The sequence below is a fragment of the Argiope bruennichi genome, chromosome 2, assembly GCF_947563725.1.
Source record: "Argiope bruennichi chromosome 2, qqArgBrue1.1, whole genome shotgun sequence".
Classification (NCBI taxonomy): Eukaryota; Metazoa; Arthropoda; class Arachnida; order Araneae; family Araneidae; genus Argiope; species Argiope bruennichi.
In genome coordinates this window covers 7,125,547-7,143,653 of record NC_079152.1, presented here as the reverse complement: position 1 = coordinate 7,143,653, position 18,107 = coordinate 7,125,547, and the positions used below count along the sequence as shown (strand labels likewise).

Sequence of the window (18,107 nt, the reverse complement as noted above, 5' to 3'; positions counted from 1 at the left end):
ATCGGTTCTCCCTTGAGCATAATATGCCTCCCGTGATGAAAGAAACAGAGTTTAAAATTTCAGAAGTTTCTTTTGTTCGGCGACGCAGCAGCTAAAATATGTTTACACACACACACATATATATACAAGTCTTATGGAGTTCCGAATTATGAATACTTGGTCATATTTCTCGAGTTTGGATTCTGATGACAACACCTTCTCTTCGTTGATATTTTGTATGCAAGGAATCAAATTAAAACTAAATGCAAATGTATAGAGTTGAAAGAAGGCTTTCGGGGAAAAAATCAACTTTTATAATCATATTTCATAACTTCTTTTGTTAATTCATCTTTAAGATTCCTATACGAGAAAAAAAATATTGACATTTACTGTTATGTAAAACATAATAACCCATTAAACGCCGTATACGTGCGTTTGCGTTCTCCTCAGGGATGAACGTGTCGGCCGCGGTGGCCTGGTGGTAAGGTCTCGGTTTCGGAACCGGGGAGTTTCAGGTTCGAGACCCGATTCCACTGAAGAACCGTTATGTAAGCGGGTCTGGTACACGTTAAATCCGGCGGGGTCAAACGTCTTCCCGCTGGTGTGGTGTGGAGGTTTGGAGAGGGGCTTCCAGCTCAGATGTCGTCCTCTTCATCTGATAGCGGTTCAAATTTATGTCCCAAAATAGCACTAGTGTTGCTTTAAAACAGGACGTTAATAAAAAAATTAAACTGAGGGCCGAATGCCGCAACCTTTGCGTCGGCTTTTTTGAACGACATTATTTCTATAAGATAGCTTTCTTTACCATGTTTTTATTTTTAAAAATGATGCTCCTACATTATTATTTCTCTCCGAGGTCAGTTTGGGGCTGGGCAAATATAAACAGAAACACAAAGGCAAACACGTGCTCATTTGGAGGTGGCGGTTTTTATTTATACTCTCTTTTGGAACATGTTATTCTGGCAAATGTTTTATTTCTGTCAGTTTCATTGATGCAGTCATGGCTGCAAGATCGTTTTTCTACTGGAGGGGGGCAGATATGTAAGTTTATGAATGATGGATTTATGGATTTTCCAGATAAAAGTAAAAAATATTACATTATTTATGATAAAATGGATGATTAAAAACTTAGAAAATGCATGCTTGGTTCGTGGTGAGATCAAAAACGAGACGCCGCCTCTGAGTATAAATATTGTGTAATGTCGGTCTCAACACCATCTGCGTTTTGAGAATTTTCACGCGGTTTTCATTTATTGATTATTACAATTTTTATGAAGCTTCGTAAAATATAAAATGTAAATATTTATTTTTACCTTGTGTTTTTATATTTTGCATGAACAATCTGGTTTTAATTTAAGTGCTATCGATCATAATAACGATTAATAGAGAAAAAAAAATATTTTTTTATTTTTAAGTATCTTTAATCATTTTTTAAATCATGATAGAAAATATGATATCTATTGTCACATATTTAAAAATTGCTTCGTTTCTCAGCACAGGAATGAACATTTTTACATTACAGGAATGAACATTATGAACATTTTTACAAATTATAATGCGCGTTAGTGTTCCAGCCTGTAGGAACGGTCGCCATTTGATTGATCCTGCCTAGTATGAGCATTCCTTTCGGTGCACATCGAATGATCCCGAAAGAGATAATTCTATAAAACTACGAACTCAAAGCAAAAAATTCGGCGTGCGTTCTTAACCTTAAAATCGCGTCAATGCATTTGCTTATCGTGGTATTATTTTTCATAAGATTTCTTAATACAAAACTGTTTTGCTTTTTCATCTAGCCAGACAAAATCAAAAGATTATCCGTAACCTTGGAAGATAATGCGAGATTGTTTCGGCAACACCGTGTATCGCTGGAGTGGCGATTGAGAGAATATTCGATTTCGAAAGCAGGAACAGCAGTTCGAACTATTTTCGATGTTCATACAGTGAAACCTTGCTTAATAGGCGTTCCCGAAGCTGACTCGTAAAGAGATGCCATTTTCCCCATGAGAATTCATGTAAGAGAAGACAACGAGTTCCCTTCCGGAAATAAAAAATACTCGAACAATCGATAACTGAAAAAAAAAAAAAAACGATTTGCACCTATAAAAGTTGGTATACATTTTTGAGGCCCGAGTCGTTCAAATTTTTAATTGGTTGAAACGCGCGCCCGATTTTCTTCATTGTGCATCGCATCATTGTGCCTGCTGCATGCGGAATCCGGAGGGAAGGAGTATTCATGTTTGAGGACCGTCTTGCTTCTCTGCGGGAACAGATGCCGGCAAAGCAGAGAAATATAAATCGAGAATTTGAAAGAAAAATTTAAATTATCTTATGCATGAGAAAGTCGAACAGAGAATATGAAATCTGAGTCTTAATTTAATATTTATTACAGTTCAGACTCAATCTCAAAAGTAAATTCTATAAAAATGATTTTCATGATTCTTTATTAAAAAATTTGGCTTTTTGCCAAATCAACGAAGAAGTAAAATTTCACCCACAGATCAGTTTATTGCCGTGGATCCGCAAAGCTATCCAAGGCAATAATGAATTAGAAATGAATAAAAAAAAAATGTATGATCTTCCTTCTCTTAAATTTAAAAAGTGCCACGAAATTAGAATATTGTGCGCAAGAAGGCTCTTTCAGTTCTTAAAATTTTCGGGAAAAATTATTACTTAAAAAAAAATGTTAAAAAGATTCAGTTAGATTACGACGAAGATGCAAAGTTGTTCCGCTCAAATGTTTATTCTCTTCAACGGTGTACATATTTAATAAATAATAATCATCAATAATATTACTATAAACAAATACCTATAGAAAATAATCTAAAACAACACAAAACATTTCATTTTTTTTAAAGCCACATTCATTTTTGAAATTTAGGTTTACGAGGTGCATTGAATCCCTTTTTCTACAAATCACATGGCTTTAAGTGCGATTGATTCAAAAGCCTATATTTTTCCTTTTATAAGTATAGACAGGCATGTTCCAATTCAGCAAGTCACTTAATAGGTTGATTAAATCTTAAAAATGTAAGGCTCTCATGAGAGGCTAAGTGACACACAGGTGCAAGGTACTATTGGTAGAAGAGCCGCGGGACTTCTAAAGTAGCAGGAGTTGAAAGTCTGTCAAAATGTGAAGCCACTACTGAGGAAAATCTAATCCAAAAGTGTCATTCGTGTTTCAGATGCGTTTTTTACAGTGATGGATGCAAAATTTTGCACAGAACTCCCATCGCAGTCACAAAATCGCTCACCACGTTTAATACACTTTGATGTATTCAAGTCGTTGCGTTTTTTCAGCTGTCACGTTTACGTGCCTCTGAAAGTGCGGGCTACAGACGGTCAGTCCCATCTGGGTACTGCTCAGCATTGGATGTCTACTTTATCGATGTGAACCGAATTTCATTCTTCCAGCTCTCTTCGTGTTCATTCGAATCGCCAAACAGACGTCCTCTGAAAAGATTTCGTTCAAAATTGAATAGAAATCTGCAAATAGAGTGTAAAAACGATATATCAGGTTCCATCCGCCTCGTTCAAAGCGTTTTTGTCACCGACCCATAGACGGACAGTCATTTTCCAAACTGTGTTTCTCGAACTCCGGAGGTCTCAATCCTGGAGATTCGTCAGCATCTCGAGTTTGACAATTGTTGCGCCTCGTGTACGAGAAGGTAAAAAAGAATGAAACAAATTGTAAACCAGAAATAATATTTCCACATTTCATTTTTTTAGAGCCGTTGATTTCTGGGGCAGTGCTGCTGTCAAACAGGACAACAGATTTTTTGTTGGTGGTAAAAACCATTTTTTTTATCATTTAAGTTAAAATTTCGAAAAATAATAGTTTTGTAATAAAAGCGAATCACTTAAAAACATTAGCATTTTTTTATCTCTATTGATAAGGCTTCCGCAACTCGCCCCGAGTACTTTACATCAACTGCATCCAATAAAATGTGAGCACAGCGATAACGATCTATGGGTGATAAAACTATGCACTGAATTTCATTGATCTAAGGCATGTTTTGAAATAAACGTGCTCACTTGTACTAGTAGAGACAAGAATCAATCCTTTAACAGATTTGATTGAATATCTGGGAGGCTAAAGCAATCGGCATGTCTCACTCGAGCACTTTTCCGGATAGCGAGTGTGTTTCGTGCTCAGTAATATATAAACGGAAATGGAATGTTCCTTCCAAGCACTTTTCTTTAATCAAAAGAAACTAAAATCCGCACACATACACACACATATTCGAATATATTCTGTTATTTCCCGATCCAATTCCCACGTTATATTTAATTATTTATTACAAAAAAAAAAAAAACGCTCTAAAAAACGGATTGACTATTCATTTCCTTCAGCACCGAGGAGATGGATAAAAATCCGTCATGCTTACGACATTCTTTTAATGATACCTAAATTCCCCTCTCTTAAATCATCTACTCATGGCTAAGAAATTCACCAAACACTCCATTTAGTCTGAGGAAAGATGTAAAAAAAAAAAAAAAAAAAAAAAACGTCAAACAGGCTGAACCGTAACTATGCGTCATCATTGTTTATGGAAATGGATTCCGAATCTCATAAAAATGGATCTTCCATTCGTTTAAATTAGTTTTCAATTACATTTCTATACAATTTGTTCTTCATTTTTCATATATAAAAAAGAATTTAACACACAATAGTAATAATGTAATAGGATGAAAATGAAATTCATCCATCAAAAGAATCAACCGCATGCTTTTACCAATGTTAAAATTAATATTTAAAGGAATAGCGCTTTTGTGGATATTAGCTACGAAATCGAATTTTCCCTTCCATTTTTATTTCATAGTATCTATAATAAATGACAAGTAGGTCGCCAAAAGCGGCTAGTTTGACAGAAATCTTCAATTTTGATTGCGATTACGTACTAAATTTATTTATTTGAATGAATGTATTCTTGAATGGCTGCTTTCGCGTACACTCGAATACACAGACGAGTGGACACATTGACGGTTGGAGCCAAATCTAATGAACATCTAAAAGTTAAGGATAAAATTCGGGATTAAATTTCATCCACCTAGCTTTTTCCGTTTTTTTTTTTTTTTTTAAGATAATGTTTTTTTTAGCAAATAAACAGATTGTGCGGATTAAAGGGGATCCTTTGAATGGATTTAGATCGAATTTGCACATTCAATACAAATACCCTGTCCAAGCTTCATCCATCTGGCGCAATGCGCTTTCAATTTAGCCTGTTGTTCATAGAGAGATGTCATTTGCCCCTCCCCCCTCCAATCTCTCTTCAGGGAGATGTGAAAAATGCAGATTCATCGGAATCGGAAGTGTTAATTTTCAGGGATGCCATTCTTAATCCGAATAAAGTATTAATGAGGCATTTATTTATCTTCTATGATTCATTCTATCTTTAATATCATCCTGCTTTTAACTGTCTTGCTTCTTTATCACAATTTGGTCTCTTTTGGCGCAAGTTTCAGGTGTCATCCTCGTCATCTGACCGCGGTTCAAAAGGACGAGGTCAGTCCCAAAATAGCCCTTGCTGTGGCTTTAAAACGGGAATATAACTAAACTAAATCTGGCTCAAGTTTCTTCAAACGATATTGGTACGAAAGTGAGAGTGCGCGCTGAATAAACATCAAACAGTGACGTCATTCAGGCTCAAACATTAACAAAGTTTGCAAATGAGCCGAATCGGACTGACGAAAACAAACGGTGACTTCTACGGCACTCGTCAGCAGGCAATTGTCACAGAAAAATAAAAATAAGTTCTCGCTTCATTCTGAAATTGAGTCGCACTTATTTAAAGACTACCTGTGAATATAGCTACATTATATTTATGTCCGATTCGTATTACATTTCATTTCCATTCTCTCGTTAAACTTAAAGCAAACCATAAAAGAAAATATTTATTTATGTCTGGGAAATAAATAAGATAATCGCAACTGCTTTTTCTTTTTTATGTACTCATCCCATTTTTCGCACAAAGATAAAGATAATGAAATAACTTTTGAATAGGTATGCTTTATTCGTAAATGTGCAACCTATAAAAGGTTATCTCATTGTTTGTCGACATATTTAGTTTTTCATTCATATAATAATAGAAATGTCGCTATGAATATCTAAAGTGCTGAACGGACTTCCAATTATTTTCGCAGATACTGTGAAGACGTTTTTAGATAAGCTCCGCAAATTAGTAAATATTTTATTTTTTATTTATTGAAAACTACTTCCTTATATAAAAAAGATCATTTTATCTTTAGTGATGCCATTCCTGTTAAATAATAATAGAATAAATATTTTAAACCGTTTTATTTATGGGTGGATGAATTGCCACTCCTAGTATTGAATTAAATTTTATATTAATTTTTAAAAATTATTGGTTACAAGAAAAATATTACATTTGCCAAATTGTAAAAATTATTTGACAATCTGTCATTTTGCTAGTTTAAAACTACGGAATTCAGTATGAATATAAATATAGCGAGGCATCCCTTTCAAGGTATTGATGCAAATCAAATAAGAGACGTATGGTCGAGATATTTATAAAAAAAAATTTATGGCAGATGTTTTGTTACTCATACGAACTCATTGAAAAATAATAATTGTTAATACTTATAAGATAATACTAACACATTAATATATATTGTTGAAAGCAATAATCGGATATTTATCATAAAATGGATATATCTTGAGGGTTAATCGTCCATTTCTTCTTTATCTGATTCACGTGATTGAAAGGCTTTTGAATCGTCTTCTCGCCAGCTGACTGTCCACTGGGAATCGAAGCAAGGTAGTTGAATATTTTTCCAGAAGTGTTTTAACAAACAAAATAAGCTCGAAGTTTTTTCAGTATAGTTCATTTTATCTTTAATGGAATACAGAGTATTAAATAGGGGTGGTAAGGGCTCGGTTTCGGAACTGGAGACCCGACTCCACCGAACAAGCGGGCCTAGGGCACTCTGAATCATTCAGGGACAAACATCTCAATAGTGTGATTACACATTTGTGGAAAGATAGGCACATGCTTTAGATAATTTTCCAAAAATGTTTAGGGCCGCGGTGGCCTGCTGGTAAGGTCTTGGCTTGGAGCCGGAGGTTTCATGTTCGATATCCGATTTTACCGAAGAACCGTCGTGCATGCTAAATCCGTTGGAGCTAAACGTCCTTCCGCTGGCGTGGTGTGGAATCTTAGAGAGGGGAAGGTATTAATAGTTAATTAAATCACTCTAATAAAAAGGATTTCGGGTCAAAGCAAGTTTTAATTACGAAGGAACAGCCGCAATGTTGTTGTTTTTTTTCCCTCCTTCATTTACAGATCACCTGGAATTAAATAACACAAAAGTAGCTATTCAAATGATCTTGTTTTTTAACAATCTAGAAAATTTGGAATTCGACTTTCGTGTTTGTACGGATGTTTATTTAATTGCACATGTTCTTGATTTTAAAGAATAAATTTTTGAATCTATTTTGTATTCAGTTCTTGGTGCGCTAAAAAATTCATATAGTGTACACTTGAGTGTTTTCCATACTAAAACATTATTTTAATATTTTCAATTTTTTTAATAACCATGTACTATTATTAATTACTCTATTAATATTATTAATTTTTGATTCTCAGACAGTGATGTATCCTGATAACGAGTTTGAGGGTAAAATATTGGAAAATACTAAAGTATCTTTATTAATAAATTATAAATGAGTATATATAAAACGTTAGCACACATGATACAGAAATTACATATTGTCAAATGGCAATAAATCACTTCATGAATATTTCGACAGCCATTTCATTGTTACAGCTGCACTTAAGTTCAAAGCTTCGTTAATTATGAAGCTGAAAAGTATTATTTGAAATGCTTTGGATAAAAATCTCCTAAAACTCCAATCATTTCGAGGAAAGAAGATTTAAAAGAAATATAGAAATAAGCATTAAACAAACTTTAATTGAACACGAAAATAGGATTTTCTTAGACAGGTAATCAGTATGACTTACTTATTGAAATCAAAAATCGTAACTTTCAAAACTATTATCTAAAAAAAATGGTTTGGTGACATCTTCAGGTAAAATGAAATAATCTTTTTATTGATATCAGTTTCATTTCTGTACTTTTTGTTGATTTATCATCGATTCTTAAAAATAATATACAATTTGTAATAATTTATAATGTTATGAAATTCAAATTCATCATCAAAACAATGAATTGCATGCTTTTGCCAATATTTAATTCAAAATAATGCCTTCTTTTGACATTCATTCCCAAATAGGATTTTCACTTTTGTTTTTATTTTGTAGCATATACATTTCTCAATTCGCGTGCATACAGCTGGTTTTGATTTATTCAGTGAAATTCAAGTTGTTCGGTTTTATCAAATAACAAGGTGAGATTTAAAAAAGTATAATTCCGCATCGATGTGTAACGTCCAAAAAGTTAATAATCTAGACAAATAAGCTAGTTAAAAAGACGGGTAGTTAAAAGTATACCAGAATACCATTTTCTAAATTAAAAAAGTCTACTTTATAGTACTGTAATAAAAGTGTGTTTTAAAAAATATGTGTTCATTAAATTCATTAATAATTCTAGCCACCACGGTTGTCTATTCTAATCGTGATCTAAAGACAAATTCAGGAGCGATATCTACTGAGTTCATATTCGCTTTGGAATTTCTCTCATGGGCCGAATTTTAAGGATAGGTAAAATATATACAAAGAAGCGTTATTTTATGCAGCAGTTTTGGGTTGGGAGTGAAAAGTTTTGGCGGAAAAAACAAAAATGCCGAGAAAATAAAAAAGGGAGCTCTTTACTTACAATAAATACACACCAACATCTGTACAGATCTGGTAGCGTTTGCGAACTTATTCCTCATCCGAATCAGTTGCATTTTTCCGCCCTACCTGGTTTCACTGATTCCGCCGACACTTTTCATTACCAACCTTATGGAGCAGTACAAAAAAAAAAATGCTTCTTTATACATATGTCATCTGTTCTTCAAGTTTGGTTTTTAAATGCAGGGGCATCCTGTATATTTTTTAGCCATGGCTATATATTTCTAGTTAGGTGAATGCTTTCAAAAGGGAAAAGAATTATATTTTGCGTTATATCAATCAATACATGTAAAGACGAAAAAATGAAATTTTTATATCATCACTGAGTTTTAACAATAATGCTATATAATTTTTTTCTTGACACTCTATTATTTTAATAAAAAAAAAAATTCCAATCTTTAATGATTAAGATTGTAAGAATTATGAAATTTTATGAACCCATAAAAAAACTCATATAATAAAAGATTCGTGATGATCGTTTCTTAAAAGAAATACCGTTTCCGATAATGATTAGAAACGAGTCGAGAGACTCATTTTTCCTTGGGTTGACGGACGTGGAATGCGTACTAATGAAGGACGATGTTCAAAACTGTTTATGGGAGGGTTTGAAAAAACAATAGTCAATGGTATTCCGTTCGCTTAGATCTTTGGGGCAGAGAAACGAAGAACAATGCACTATGGGATATTTTCCTCCCTTTCAGGAAAGGTTGGGTCGAATGATAAGTAAGTTGAATGCTTTGTTTCTGAGTCAATCCTTATGACAATTTTAAAACATAATAATCAGATGAAAAATCTTTACCCACTTTATGGAGCACCCTCGTTACAAACATATTTAATTACTTTTCAGGTGTTTGTGATATTATTTTCTGATCGTGATGTTTATTCTACGGGCAGCAAAATTTAGAAGATTCTTTTCACTTGAAAAGTCACAAGTACTGGGATCCAGGCACGCCAAAAAAATATGGTAAATTCTTTTATATATTTTTATCTTGTCTCATCAACATTTTTTGCACGCTTTTATTTAACTACATTTGTTTCATGGTTCTAAATATAGGAATTTCGTTCCCTCACTTGTCCCCAGTAGCAAACCATGATCCACTCAATGACAAGGATTGGAATCTACCTTGTTCTACTCTGATTGAAGTCCCTATGTTTGTGAAAAAGAATCACTTTGCGGCATTTGCTACGCACGTCATCGAGAATCGATCATTAGCGATAGATCTCTCCACTTGAACCTTCAGCAGAACTGTTATTGCTGCGGATATTTTATGAATTCCAAGTCTTTGAAAAGCAAGTTGAACAGAGCTCTGGTGACTGCAATAAAGCACTATGAGTGTTTTAAATGAGCGAAGAAGCTCTATCTGCCGTGCTCAGAACCGACTTATTAAATAGGCAAAATAGGTAATTGCTTAAAAACCCTTCAACTTCGGGGGACCAACTGAGGATTTTGTGATATTTTCAGAATAATTTAATTTCGTGCTTTTATTTCATTTACAGGAGTCGTGCACTTAAAACATCTTTCAACATTTGAATGACGTATCTTTACTCTATTGAAAACTTTTAGATCCCGTGTACATATTTTTGTCAAGAGTTTCATTTATATTTACAAATGAAAAAATAAAATTTTCAAACATAAACATAAACGTGGATGCTTGATTTTTAAATCCGAGATTTGAGGTATTTTCATATTTGTCTTAAGTTTGTTAGCGATTTATTTCATCTACAGATGAAATATTTATTTGATTACCGGAAATCCTAAAGAAATGGATTTATTAAATGGCTCTTAAAAAGGTAATTTTGGTAGTTGTTAAATTCTCTTGTTTATTTATGTTATTAATTAGCTGAAGTGTGCGGCTGAAATGATCCAGTTACTCCTTAAAACCATTAGAATTGTCTAGGGCTGTAATAGTAAAGCTGAAATTTTTCTTTTAGAATAGAATTTCGCCTCTTTCGATTTCTTTTTGCAATACATTATTTTTATATTATAGATTGCGAATGAATGTCGCAGAGAGTTCGTTCCTGACTTGCAAATATCCTCGATATATTCAGCCGTGTGTTCGAGGGAAAATTTGATCATTTCAAAATAAGAGCATTTTTTTTATGTTGCAGCGTCAAAAATTTAGCTCAAATATTTATTCCTTTTTTCGTTACCTCTATCCACCAAATATTCTTACCAACAGCTAATATGACTTTTGCGCATGAGTCCCAATGCGCAGGACAAAAAATAATGTTAATATATCGATCGAAAAATTTTACCGATTATTTCTTTTTATATAATCAATACTTAAGAGTCATTTCAAAAATTCTCTTAGTCAATGATTACATTAGAAGTCGATTTTTTCCCCGAAAATACGGGAACTTTTTTGTTTCATACTCTTAATCACTGAACATTTTTCTTTATAAAACCTTTTGAATTTGTTTGTAAGTCCTCTTTTTTGGGAAGTGACACTGAATTTTATACTTGCATTTGTATACATTTTACTGCTATTTTGCATTTTCAATAGCTATTTTCTCACATTCTTCTTTGGTTCAATTTTCTTAGGAAAAGCCTCAGACATTTAAATTTATTTCATTTTTTTTATTCCGATTTGATGCGGTACTTTTACACTGTGTTCTGTAGTTCCTGAACTGGAGAATGAACAATCTATTCATTTAGAAATATTCTAAAGCTATTGTAATGCTTCGAAATGCGGGAAAATTGGTAATTTTGTACTATATGTCAGTCGAAACTCAAACTCGTTTTAGCCAAAAAAAAAGAAAAAAAAAAGAGACATTTTTCAATTTAATATATTCAATTTTCCATTTAATAGGCATATTTTAGTCTCATGCATGTTCTTTAATGCAAAAATTTAAAAATATATGCTATTTTTGTGAGTTTTTCAGAAAAATTCATCTCGAATGTAATCACAAACCTTCATTTAAAGAAAGTAAAAATATTTTCCGCATTTGCTTTTTTAGAAAAATTTACTCTTAAACTTTATAGTAGCTTAATTAGGTTGTATCCCTTTTTATGGCATTTTTAAGCGTCTATAACTATCTTATTTAAGCGTTTTTGTTCAGGTTAATAGAATTTCATTTCGACATGAAAATCCAATGTCTCAACATCTCCTCACTCCTTTTCTGGCATCCTGGAGGCTTGTTTTCCTAGTCGAGCAAACAATTTAAAGCAATAAAGTTATTGTTATGCATCCTCTTACGTCAGAGCCCAATTCGATTGGACCAGACTTGAAGATTGTGCATTTATACGTTTCCTTTGAACTAACTCTCCAACGGAAACACTAAGATGCAAAAGTAACATTATTTCTTGAACAAATTCACATAGTCGGAAAGAACTTCGCTAAAAGGGAAAAAAGCGCCGAACTGAACGTGACATTTGTTCTTATGTTTAAAGTGTTGGAGAGGAAGGGGGGGCATCGCGATATTTTTAAATAAAAGCACCGTATCAGTTATCAGAGAACTGACAGTGAACATCATGTCCTTGCTCTAACTTACGAGCACAGTTTTCACTCTTTCAAGTTCAACCACGTGAATTGTGATAGAGACTTCGAGAAAGAAATCATTAATCTTCCGGTTCATAGTAAACACGCGCGTCGTTATGGGAACGCGCCGCTGTGTCAGGGCTTCTTTCGGAGATTTTTGCATTCGCGAATCGTTAGCAGCACACAAACAATGTTAATTAGTTACAGAGAAAAAATGATTAATACATTGAAAACGAAAGTCACGTATCGTTTCCGATTGTTTTACTAAATAATTTTAAGCATTATCTTTAATAATATTATATTGGTGTGCCTCACCGTTTGATCTAGAGAAGAGGGTGGCAAAATTCGCTTTCGTGAAGAGCTATTTTTAGAAACATATGTATCAAAAAACATTTCTCTACAAAATCCAATTTTTACATGCTTGCTTTGTGTGAAGTTTCAGTTGAATACGATGGCCTAGTGAAAATTCGCCACTTTGTCCATTTTTCATAAAATGTAATGCATATTGTCTTCAAAGCGAGAAAAAAAAAAGTCGGATATTTTCTGAATTGCACAAACTCAAAAATGCGTCGTTCGCGCTCTCGGCTCAAAAGGTCTATTTTCTATACTCTCTGCGATTTAAAAACATCAAATATGGGATTTTGAACACAGTGTCTCCTTTCAACAAACTTCCATTAAACGAAATTTTCCGTGTAATCCTCCCGAATTTTGATAATGAACGTCACTTGTATTGCTCTTTAATCTCAAAAGAGAAATTTTCAAAAGGGTTCGATGTTTTCTATGTGAAGAAGTTTTCCAACTAAGTGGTATTTTTATTTATTTATTTTGTAATTTTTTACAGCGTTGCACGATTTCTCATTTATTGAAGTTCCAACAGAATAATAAAAAAAATCGGTTGCCATAAAAATAAAAGAATTGCAACTCGTTTTCTCAAAACTTTCTCGCATACTTTTTAATAAAGTTGTTCTCTGCCACAAAAAAATATAGACCTTCAGGAATTCGGAGAACGGCGTGCAATAGTTACGATTTATTATTAATCTTTGGCATGAATGTAGCATTTTTACTGAATGTGTCGCGAGATCCTTGGCGAGTTTTTTCGCGATAAATCTTTGCATGTCGTTAATGGCATCCGAAAATCAAATGTGTGTTCCAGACGCGGTTTCCAAACTGTAGTTTTAACAGAATAATACAAAATCATATGCGAAATTTTGTATATTTAAATCATTGCGTTTTTGAGCTTATATGTTTCTGACCGACAGACAGTCAACCCCTTTTTGGATTTGTCTCAAAATTTGTTAGCTGTCTACACTACAGATGTATCGAATTTTGTTCATCTAGCTTTCTTTATTTTGTAGTGATCGAACACCCGCTTCTGAACGGATTTTGCTCAAAATTTGATAGAAATCTACAAGTTTGGTGTAACGACCCCACATCGAATTTCAACTGTCTAACTCAAAACTTTTTTCAGTTATCTTTGTCACAAACAGATAGATGATTTTTTCGAACACTGAGAGTTCTAAAATGCGGAGATTCATTAAAATCTCGACTTCCAGTTTTTTTCTCAATTACAAAATTCGAACTATATCTGGACTTCCTATACAAGAAAAAGAAAGTATATATATATATATATATATATATATATATATATATATAATATAAACTGAAAAAAGACGAGCTCTGTTCAAAAAGGATGTTGACTTTTTTTTCATTTTCGTCACATTGATAAAAACAACGTGCACCCTGAATATCCTGCCTTACAAAGTGCTATGAAATATGACACAAAACTGAGTGCTGAAGCTGATAATAAAGAGAGCATTATCATAAAAAGAAATGCTAAGAGCATTTGCTTTAGTACGAAGGGGGAAATGTTACTGATGATAAACTTCAATAAGTTCTAGACATTTTTATGGAAACCGGTAGTCATTATAATATATATTTTTACAAAACAGGGCAAAAGTTTTAATACTTTTAAGGTATGTGTTGAAATCTATAAAATAGATAGGCTTTAATGTTCGTCATTTTTTTTTTTTCATTTCTGTATCTTAATTTGCAAATTTCTATTAAATAAATGTTTTCTTTATGACGAAGTTGTTATATGAAACGATAAGACCTCATTAAAAATTCGTCCATATTGAAAAATTCATATTTTACAATCAGGAGTTGTTCGGTTTTATATCACGGCGCATATGACTCCGATATATCTTTTTAGCTCAATGTTTGTGGTACGTCGAACTTTAAGGAAGGCGTACAAGTTAGGATTTAGATTTCACTGCAGCCCGTAGTTTCAGATAAAACACTCTTTCTTATTGTCTGCGTAGTTAATAAAGATCAAATGTTCAAAATTTTGAACTAACTCGCATTTTAAAATACGTTTTCTGAAGAAGAGATGCTGTTTAAGCCGGGAATTTATTGAGACATGCTCTCACTCTTTAAAGTAGAAATTCGGAGCCCAGAACGAGAAATGCAAATGAGAGTAAGAATAGAACCCTTGCCCTTAAAAAAATCTAAAGAAAATGAAATATCGATAAGAATGGACATTTTTAAAGAACGGATTCCATTCTCTAGTTAGCTTATGAAGAAACGCAAAAGAACAAATAATTATAATGAATAGGAACCCGAACAGAATACAAAACTTGCTTAACAACCACCTCTCGTAATGAATGATTCGAATCATTAGCGGAACAAAATGTAAAAAAAGGGACTCTCTTAGCGGGGGATGTTTCGCAGAATCGAAGGCGGGGAGACACTGTGATGTCACATGCTGGGTCGGCTTTTTTGAAGAATGCCCTTATGTCTACATGGGGAATTTTGGTGGCTATGCTATTTTCGTGTTTTTTGGTGGGTTGTGTTTCGTGGTTGTTTTGGCTTCGTGAAATTTTGGTGTTAAATGCTACTCCGAGAAATTGCTGTGGAGTCGAAATTGCGTTTTCGGCCAAAATGATGGGATTTAGAGATGAATAGTAAAGACATCGATGAGTTGATGGAATGACGCAGCCAGAACTACCAAATAGCTGCATTCTCTGTCATAGCAAAAAGATGCAGAAGAGATTTCTTTAGCAGAGAGAGTAAAATAGACGTATCAGGGCAACTGAAATAAGGGACATGCTAAAAGCTAGAGCAATTATTACAAGATGCGTCGAGGAGCATCCCCCTGATAAGGCAGCAACCACGCACACTACAAATTCATTTAACGATAATGCTGCGTCTCATTTGCGTTAAATTTTGCAGCGTAGTCAAAAATAAATGACTTTAAACAATTTTCTTGAAAAAAAAAGTATGCGTTATAAATGATAAATGATATGATTAAAAATTATAAATTTGAGTACTTTTTTCGGACGGGTCTGATTGACATGGATTTTTATGGAATAAGTTGTTTCAGTTTCGTATTCGGGAAAGAGAGAAACGAGATTATTAAAAATCTCTTACTGTAGGAACATTTTCAGGAATGTTACGAGGTGGAATTCACTCTCCCGGTATTGCGTCAATTCGATCTCATTTCGCATAAAAACAGAATTTATCGTTTTGCAAATAGGAGCGGTTATGCAAACGGAATGTTATCTCTTCAAGTGGGCATTGAGGAAGAATTTCGAGATAATGTCAAAAAAGCAATGACCTACAGAAATTCGATCATTTCTTTTATAATTCCTCCTGTTTTTCGGAAAGATAATATTAGTCTCGACTGATGAACTCGAACGCGTGGTCTCTTATCGCGTGTCGATGCGCGTGAGAATTATTTAGCGAAACGCTGCGGCTTTGTTGAAAAGTTACGGATTTTTTTTTTAAAAAAATCTTTTCATGCTTTCTTTTTTTTCTTTTTTCTTTCTTAGGATTATCGCATTTCTTACGTCAAAGCTTGAATTTCAGATTCATTGCGATTAAAAATGTTAAAAACAGGAATGAAAATAATTTGGAATCTTTTAGACTTGTTTCCGAAATATAAGATTTTTAGAATAAAAATCAAAAACTAATAATATAATTTTTTAATTTTGTTTATTTATTTAAAAATAATTATAAGAATAATGTTAATTTAAAGAATTTGTATTCCATGAATATCACTGTATATCCTCCATAAAATTTACGATTTGAAATCAAAACGGACGGATTGAAAGTAGACTTTTTAAGAATAAATAAAATCATTGTTGACTCTAAGAATCAATCCATTCCCAAAATGAATGAACAAAATTTCAAATCGTAATAAAATTTTATTGACACTGATATAATTTTTTTAATTTAATAAATTAAATTAAATTTCTACTTATCATAATGACTGAATTCTAAGAATAAAACACACACACACACACACAAAAAGAAGGACAGAATCTCTAAGAATGAATTTATATTTTTTATTGATTTTTTAAAAATATATCTTTTGAATAAAGTTGTAAAAAATACAAAAATTGAAAACAGGATTCTTAGAATATATGTTACATTGAATTCCAAAAAATAAAATAGAAGAAGTAATCGAAATATCATCGGCTCCAGAAAATATAGAGGAACATTTCCAGATAGTGTCGGGCAACCTGAAGGGGAAGGTCAACTATGTTTGTGCCCCCTCTCATTTGATAAGAGGGAAGAAAGAGGGCTGGAAAGAATGAAGAGATGAGATCTTCACAATGAAGTGCCACCTGCATGCGTTAACCAGCTCCCTAAATCTTTCTCGATCCCTCTCTCATAAAGGCGTTATTCCAGAGAACGACTCACACGGCACTGGCGTACAATAGGTACGAAATACAGAGCTTCGCTGGGAATTTAGCATTCTTACTACATGATTCTTGGTGACTATTCCCTGGCACGCGGTTAAGAGTAGCTGAAAATCGAATTTATGTTTTAGACGCATTTTTACCCAACCGACTGGAGAAAAAAAATGACAACACTTGTAGTCATAAAATTAAATATAAAATATTTAAATCGTTGTGTTTTTGAGTCATTGCGTTTACATGATTCTGAATGTACAGAGAGACAGAATTTCAACTCCTTGCTGGACTTGCCTTTAAACTGGGTGGGTGTCTGCACTATAGATATTGAACCGAATTTTATCCATCTAGCCTTCTTTCTTTTGTACTTATCGTGGATGGACAGACTTCCTCCGAACGGATTTTGCTCAAAATTTCATGGAAATCTACAAGTTTGGCTCTATAGACAGCATACTAAATTTTATTACCGAATTTTATCCATGTGACTTTCCTTGCTTTGCACTTGTGGTGTAAACTTACAATCGAACAGTCTGAAAGACAGATTTCCTGTTTGCTCAAAATTGGGTAGAAATCTCGTATTTCATCTAAAGACCGTATACCAAATGTCATCAGTCTAGCTCAAGACGTTTTTGACTTATCTGTATCAGAAATAGACATAATGCTAAAAATGTGCTTCTCAAACGCATGGAGGTTTGAATCTTGGAGATTCATCAAAATTTCGAGTTTGAATTTTTTGACGGTTACAGTATTTTCTCAATATTTCGTATAAGAGGAATTAAAAATGCTAAATGAAGTGGTTGAAAATCACGCTTCAACTTTTAACTTCCGAGCAATTGCAGTTATTGAAAATCTTTCACTGTAGGAGTTGTTCGTTATGATAAGGTGGCAGTCGCCTATGTTAAGTTATATCTCTATCTTCATTTTTTACTGTTGTAAGGAAAATGACGAACTAGTACTCTAAAAAATGATGAGTTATCTGCGAACTCGGACAAAATATTTTCTATAATATATCCTTCGCCAGTTCAATTGAATCAAAAGCACTATCCTATTCTCAAGATAACGTTGGTAAAGCATTTTATGGATATATATATATATATATATATTGATTAGAAAAATAATTCTTATGAGGAATTCATCAAAAC

General features: G+C 33.2%; 1 protein-coding gene across 3 annotated transcripts in view; it reads left to right on the top strand.

Moving 5' to 3' along the window:
* LOC129961803 (dimethylglycine dehydrogenase, mitochondrial-like) overlaps window positions 1-18,107 on the top strand; it is a 109,410-nt gene that overhangs the window by 42,249 nt on the left and 49,054 nt on the right. For all 3 annotated transcript variants that reach the window (XM_056075374.1, XM_056075373.1, XM_056075372.1), the window contains one exon: window positions 9,640-9,756. In XM_056075374.1, the coding sequence (XP_055931349.1) occupies window positions 9,668-9,756 (89 nt within the window). In that variant the 5' untranslated portion in view covers window positions 9,640-9,667. The remainder of the gene's footprint in view (window positions 1-9,639; window positions 9,757-18,107) is intronic.